The 7531-nt window shown below is 44.6% G+C and overlaps 1 protein-coding gene across 1 annotated transcript; it reads right to left on the bottom strand.

The window, feature by feature from the left end:
- Positions 1 to 1510: 1510 nt before the first annotated feature.
- LOC311055995 (kelch domain-containing protein 3-like) lies at positions 1511 to 2557 on the bottom strand (the record flags this gene model as incomplete). Its single annotated transcript, XM_084072332.1, has 2 exons — positions 1511 to 1903; positions 2006 to 2557. The coding sequence occupies 2 exons, from the start codon at positions 2555 to 2557 to the stop codon at positions 1511 to 1513; spliced, it is 945 nt and encodes a 314-aa protein (XP_083928458.1).
- Between the last annotated feature and the right edge of the window lie 4974 nt (positions 2558 to 7531).

Here is a 7531-nt window from a genome sequence, read left to right on the forward strand (position 1 = left end):
TGTAAAAAACAATGGGTAACGTCACGGCTCCCTTCGTAAATTAGTTATTTACAGACTATGGCAGATACATAGCTCTTCATATATGGACATAAATGGGACGCAGACTTTTACAGGCTATATATTCTTCTTTTGCTAATTCATAATGTCGGGTCTGCCATGCTACGTGTCCACACAGCTGCTGTTCCATGATGAATGAATTCAGGTTGTTATTAAGCTCTTTGTTCATTTCTTAGTTTTTGTTTGTTTGTTTGTTTTACTGAGCTAGCTTTTTGATTTAATTTGTTTGTGTCTGTATCCTGTGGAGGATACTGGAAGGAGTCAGGGAGTGGAACCTGTCAGCGGTGATCACCTTCTTTGACATCCAAAAGGGTTTTGACACCATCCCCCGGGGGAACTCATGAACATTCCTGTATAGGAGTTCCTGAGATGGTGGTTCGGATGAAAAGCTACAGCCAGACTCGAGCCAAGGTTCTAACCCATAACATTGGCACCAAAGACTTTGAGATCCTAGCGGGCGTTGCACTGCTGTCCATAGGATCTCAATTCTACTGCCAGTAATAGACTTCAATGGAACAGGACCTGTAGGTCCGGGGGGCACCTGGCTGAAATGCCTTATAGATGAGGAGAGTCTGGAAATCAGACTCAAGACCTCAAGAGGCGGCTGTTTGTAGCTACAGTAGAGTCAGTACTGCTGCCTAGAGACATGGACCCTCACAGCACAACAGGAAAGGGCCCTGGACGGAGTCTACACAAGAATGCTATGAATGGCACTAGGTGTCACATGGACGGACCACATCAGAAATGTGGTCCTCTATGGGGACCTACCACTGGTCACAGACAAAGTCGGAGAAAGGATGAGGCTGTCAGGGCACTGCGTCAGACTCCCGGAACTCTCTCTCTACGTCGTCCTCAGACGAGCCCTCCATCGGAGTCTCCAGTCATCTCGGTTCTCCATACATCTGGCCAGCTCCTTTGTGCTTTCTGCACCAGCATCTTTCCTTAGTACATCCACGTAGGTAGGTGTGGGACGTCCTCTTGATCGATGCCCGTGTGTTGGTTCCCACAGTACGAGCTTTTTGACCGGGAATTCTCGGTGCCGGTGGCAGTGGCCGGCTAGTCTCATCCTCCTGACTGCTATCTTTTCTGATACACTTGGTAGTGCCCCGTACAGACGCTTGTTGGTAATGTGCTCGTCCTGGTTGATGGTCAGTACCACACGTAACATTCTGGTGTAACACCCGTCCAGGGACTGTAGGGCTTGCTTTAGTGTCCAGCTACTGAACTTCTGGCAAGCAAACTGACACTATGGGAGACAACCCAGGGAAAAGTCAAGAAAGGGAAGAAGCACCACCTACGTAGATGCACTGCGGCTCGACAGCTTAGCTAACAACCCTGCAGAGCTCAAGACCCTGATGCTAGACAGGAGGGTGTGGGGGCAGCGATTTGGGAGTCCCGAGTTGCTGTTAGCTAGACTGCCCTCTCGCATCGCATTGCATGTTTGTTTGTTTGTTTATTCATTTATTTCACTCTTATTGTTGGCATTCATGCCTGCCAGTTCACACCTGATGTTGTGTGGGAGTCCCGACTGCTCCAAGCCGTACTGAATAACTGTTAACTTGCATAACGACTTAAGACTAGGACTCAAGTCCAGGACGTGCAGTTGACTAGGTGTGTGCACCCCTCCAATGAGGATGGTACAATCTCCCACCATGCAACAGCACATTCCGTACAGCTGAGACGGGCCTTTCCCCTTGGGCTCCACCGTCTTCCAGGAGAAGGTTTCTGGGTTGAACTTCCACTGATCATCGAAGATCCGGTCCAGGGCACGGGTTTGGCCGCCAAACATGTACAGCTCTCCTCTGTAGGCAAAGGCTGAATGACCCATGCGTCCTTCAGGAAGAAGCTGTGCAGAAGGCGTGTTCAGCCAGCAGTTGGCCTCCGTGTCAAACACTCTGATGTTATTGTAGTATTTTTTGTAGTAGTGTTTGTTGTAGCCTCCAAATACAATCATCTCTGTCCCAATGATGGTGGCAGAGTGCCCTTCTGAGGCAGGTGGCTCAGTGCCTCTGGTGATAATTAAAGACCACACCATTGTGCTGGTGTTCAACTTGTGGATATCATTAGCGTTCCAGTCATTCCAGTTGTATCCTCCGTGTACGTACATGACCTTCCCCAAAACACAGGCCGAGTGGCCAGACCTCCCCTCTGGAACGGTTCCAGAAACCTTGGGTTTGGACCACCTGTGGGTGTCAACATTAAATGCATACAGAATGTTGCAGTAGTGTCTTGCATACTTAGCCCACCCACCCCATACGTAAGCAGTATCGTCTATCAGCACGGCTGCAGTGTTGCGGCGCATAGAGGGAACCTCTCCCGTTCCGGCCGTCACCGGGAGCACCTTCGCCCAGCGCAAAGTGACTGTGTTGATGACGTGCACATTAAGCTGATCCCCGTTCTCCATGTAAGACCCTCCAAACGTGTAGACCTTGTGCCCGACTGCCACCACTGCATGACCGTCTGGTCCCCCTTTCTCTTTGATTGCTGTCCAGCGCAACATCTGTGTCTCTCTTCTCGTTACACTCTCCTTTCTCCTCTCGCTACGCTCTCCTTTATCTCGTGGTCTCAACTCTATGTGTCTCTGTGTATCTGTCTCCTCTCTTGCTCACATCCTCTCGTTGTCTCTACGGTGTGCTATGTCATGTCACCACGTGTTACGTCTTACATAGGCTGATCCTGAGCTCCGGTCTGACGTCACTCACAACACATACCGTTGCCATTAAACAAGTGGTGGACAAAGTAGCCCCAGTACTTGACTCAAAAGTATACTCCTGGTATTGCTTTGTACTTTAATAAAGTTAAAATACTGAAATGCTTGCTTTTTACTAAATAAATAGGTATTCAAAAGTAAATCCTGATATCAATGCATTGCTGTGTTGAAATTTAGAGAAAATATCTTTAGTAGGCTAATGAAAATAGCCGATGTATAAGCTCACAATGCATTGCGGTATGCAAGTGGTTAATTCATAATGTACTTGGGGACGCTTTGAAAAATAATAAGCACTTAAAGCAAGCACTAATAAGCAAAACCCAACTGGTTAAGAACTCTCTTCAGGCTGTACCTTGATCACACAAGGCCCTGTAGCTCTCCCTCAGGGATGTTACCTGTGTTTCTGCTCATATCTAACTAACCGCTCTGTCTCTGCAGCCTCCCTTAAATAGGGAGTGGATCCTACCACAGGACACAGAACCAATTAGCAACAATTCTTCCAATTACTTCTATAAATACTCCCCTAGATTCCCCAGTGCCACAGTATAAAAGTAACCTAAACATTCCTAACGATGCGTTACAATTAAACAAATATAACTTGGGGTGAACACTCAATGACAGTTTAAATAAACACATTACTCCTAAAACATAGGAACACCCCTCTCCTCCACAGCACTTGGGACCTTCCTCATCAAGGGAATTGCCACCAGCAGTGCAGAAGAGACAACTAGCAACCGATCAGTGAATATACAGTTTCAATACCCCAGTGTAAAACCATTAGTCCTTGCATTACTTGGAAAGCAGTCAGATGTGTGTATTGTGTATAAAGGGCACGGGTTGACCCGTGAAGACGCAATGAAATGTAGTGGTGTCAAAAGTACAATATTTGTCTTTGAAATGTAGTGGAGTGAAAGTCATAAGTATGCAGTAAGTACAGGTACTGTCCAGAGCTGCCAAGGACCCCCAGGGACCCCCAGGGACTGATGGACGTCTATACCAGCATTGTATCTTTCCATGAAGAGAAAAGCTGTAGTTTCTAATAACTGAACTGAGGTTTCTGAACTGTCCATAGCCCTCCTCTGACACACAGAGTGAGCCAGACAGAAATGGTGCCTTATAATAATCTTATAATGAGCATTAGTGAGGACCATACTACTACTACTACTACTACTACTCCTCATTAGAAAACGCCAAATGCAAAACAAACAAAATGGCAAAACATGAACTAACGTTAGTGATATAGTGATACTAATACAAGAGTATGAAACAACTTGTGCTACAGTCCAAATCCTATGGATCTCTCTCTCTCTCTCTCTCTCTCTCTCTCTCTCTCTCTCTCTCTCTCTCTCTCTCTCACACACACACACACACACACACACACACACACACACACACACACACACACACACACACACACACACACACACACACACACACACACACACACACACACACACACACACACACACACACACACACACACACACACACACACACACACACGTTGACTAAACTGATCCAAATAGCAACCAAATCGAATACAACACACACAACAGTTGTATCATTTGGACATTAACATGTTTATAAAAGTAAATGAAATCCTGGCATCAGTCCCAGTGGTTCAACAAGCATCACAGTTTAATTGGCTTGTTGCTCATTAATCATTGATTGCTTCATTTGAGCCATGCAGTCAATCAAATACTTTATGTCAAATACCACAAACATGATGAATATATAATAGTCATTTAATGATGCTTACGATAATGAATTGATGTGCTGAGTCATCATTACCTTAATGAAGGCTTTAATTGATGTGTTGTCACTGCATGGGGACATGAATGAACCTTTAACCACATTAACCATGTGGTCTAGTACAGGGGTCTTCAACAGGGGGTCCTCAGAGTTTCTACAGGGGGTCCGCCAAATCATTGTTTGATATGATTTTATGTTTTACCTTATCCACTTGACCCCTAGCGTCCCTTTCCTGAGGAGAACTTTTGCCAAAAATAGCAGATCTACAAGCTCACAACGCCTCGCAGCGCGAGGCGTTGTGAGCTTGTAGATCTGCTATTTTTGAGCTTGTAGATCTGCTATTTTTGAGCTTGTAGATCTGCTATTTTTGGCAAAGAGGTTTAGGTGCAGAGGGAAAAAAGAGCTGACCAAGTAAAAAAAAAAAAGTGTATTCTGATTTTTTTTTTTACAATATAGAGGGGTTCCCTGCTTCATCTCTCTCTCAGCTAGGGGGTCCTTGGCCTGAAAACGTTGAAGACCCCTGGTCTAGTACAGTGCTTTGTATTTGGCTGCAGACCCCCATCTGAAAATATGTTGTTCCAGGGACCCCCCAGAAGCAAAGATTTTAGTTAAAAATGTTCCCTTTATATATATTCAAAGATTTGAAAAAATGTTCAATATATCTGCTATTTTTGAATAGCCAAATTATAAAATATGGATAAAGGGGTTAAAATGATTGTGCTTTATTAACTGATTTAGCTGAGGATCCCCTGGTGCCCCCCCCCCCCCCCCCCCCCCCCCCGAAAACATCTATCAAGCATCAAGAAATATCTATCACAACATTGTGAGGTTGGAGATCTGCTATTTTCAAACAGCCGAAGTATATAGGATTTAAGTGGTTAATGCAGTGATGTGTGCATTATTTCATGTAGGCTACCTTTACAGTAAAGTGTTTAATAGCAACAAGGATGAGGACAGAAGATGCGACTGTATTTGAAATCCATCAGCTCTAAGACGTTGATCTGGGAAACGTGGATAGAGTATATGTTACAATTGATTTATTGTTTTGCACTTGTTGAATTGCCGTTGCGCATATAGTGCAGCCTACAGTGGCAATGTACCTGTAAATACACCATGAAATAATGCGCACATAAATATATATTTATGTATTCGATTTGGCTGATGTTGCTTTCATTGATCACTTTCAGCAGGTAGGCTATAAATCATTCTATTAGAATGGAATCCCTACGCGTGACGAGAGAGAGAGAGAGAGAGAGAGAGAGAGAGAGAGAGAGAGAGAGAGAGAGAGAGAGAGAGAGAGAGAGAGAGAGAGAGAGAGAGCGTGTTCTTATAATAAAACGCTGTTATTTAAGACAGACGGTCAAAAGGCAAAACGTGATGACAGACAGACTGCAGCCATAATGCCTTTTGTCATGTGTTTCTATAATACAGGGAATGATCCTGAGCATTAATATTGCAGTAGGCTATAGGCTATAACAGGCAGGTTATAACTCACACACAGCTCAACCCTACAGAGGATTAGAGAAGGAATAATAGCAACAGGCTATTCAGTCTGGAACTAAAAGGAAAAGACGAAAAGACGAACAGATTCTTACTGGATCTGAGTTTAAAACGAGGCGACCGTCACCACAAGCCTGGTTTCATCACAATGTGTGTGTGAGCGCTAAACTACAGTTAGTCCTATTAAAGGATTTACGCCACAATAACACTGACATGCGCCTTATCAGTATGTAGGCTTACTCTATGCATGTCTCGTTTGTTGCTTATTTATTTGAGTTTTGTTAGGCTTATTAAAGCAATAAAGGACATGAAATGCGATGTGTGTCAGATTTGACAACTTGGCTGTAGTATGATTAATGATGATCAGCCTATAAGGAAACGATTCCATTCATATTGAGAGGAGATCAACAGATGTAGGCTATAATATATTAGGCCTGCTTTTAACCGCTTAAACCCTATAGACTTAGTTGTCCCTGTATAGTGTATAGCCTACGTACTTGGACCCCTTTTTCCCCTCCCTCATCCACACCAGATATAATATGTCCAAAACAAGAACATGCTCACTGCTGTGAGCTTGTAGATCGGCTATGTTGTGGCTAAATGTATGACCACCAATCCTAGAATATGGATGCAGGTTGTTTTAATGAGGCTCTTACCTGTCAGCTAGTCGGTCAGTCGGTCAGTAGGTGGCCGCCAGCGGGCTCACAGTGCGGGCTGCTGGAGTGGACAGCTCCGTGGTGCTGAAACGGACTCACAGCTCCGTGGTGCTGAAGTGGACAGCTCCGTGGTGTTGGAATTGACAGCTCCGTGGTACTGAACATTGAGTGGACAGCTCCGTGGTGCTGAAATCTGTTCCTCATACAGACACCCACTGGACTCCCCTCTTTCTTTGGTGTTTCGCCCAGGTGGGCGTGGCTATATGCCTAAACCTAACCCCAATGCTTACCTCAACCTAACAAAAAACATGCCTCAAAACCACGCCCACCTGGTCGAAACACCAAAAGCAAGAGGCTCTACCAGACACCCACATCACAGCCTAGTGGGTGCTGCTTGTGGACGGGGCAGTGCACACGCAGCCATTGGTCGGTGGCGTCCTCTCCTCTGTTCAGCTATTGGCTTCTGCGGATGTCAATTATTATTATTATTATGCTGCTGGCTGCTGCTGAACCACGTCAATTAAGAGTCAGTGTTTCCCAAAGGTAGGGTTGCAGATCCGTTTTGTGTTGCTGGTCCGTTTTTAAGGGTCGTTTTTATGTGTAATATCCCCTTTCCTTCTCTCTCCCTGTGGGACTCCAGTCAAATAAGTTTATAGGTTTTAAGTGGTAAAATCATTAGATAGTGTGTTACTAGTGTGTTGTCATTATTTGAGGTTCACACACCTTTGTTCCATGTTATCAGTGACTTATATTGTTACATTTTAGTCAGAGGAGTTATAGCTTACTTGCAAGCACAACGTAATTATTCTGTATACGTGTCAGCTCATAAGATGACTTTTTGTATTTTCATTGAAAT

The sequence above is a fragment of the Gymnoscopelus microlampas genome (genome assembly GCF_963454915.1).
Source record: "Gymnoscopelus microlampas genome assembly, chromosome: 2".
Taxonomy (NCBI): domain Eukaryota; kingdom Metazoa; phylum Chordata; class Actinopteri; order Myctophiformes; family Myctophidae; genus Gymnoscopelus; species Gymnoscopelus microlampas.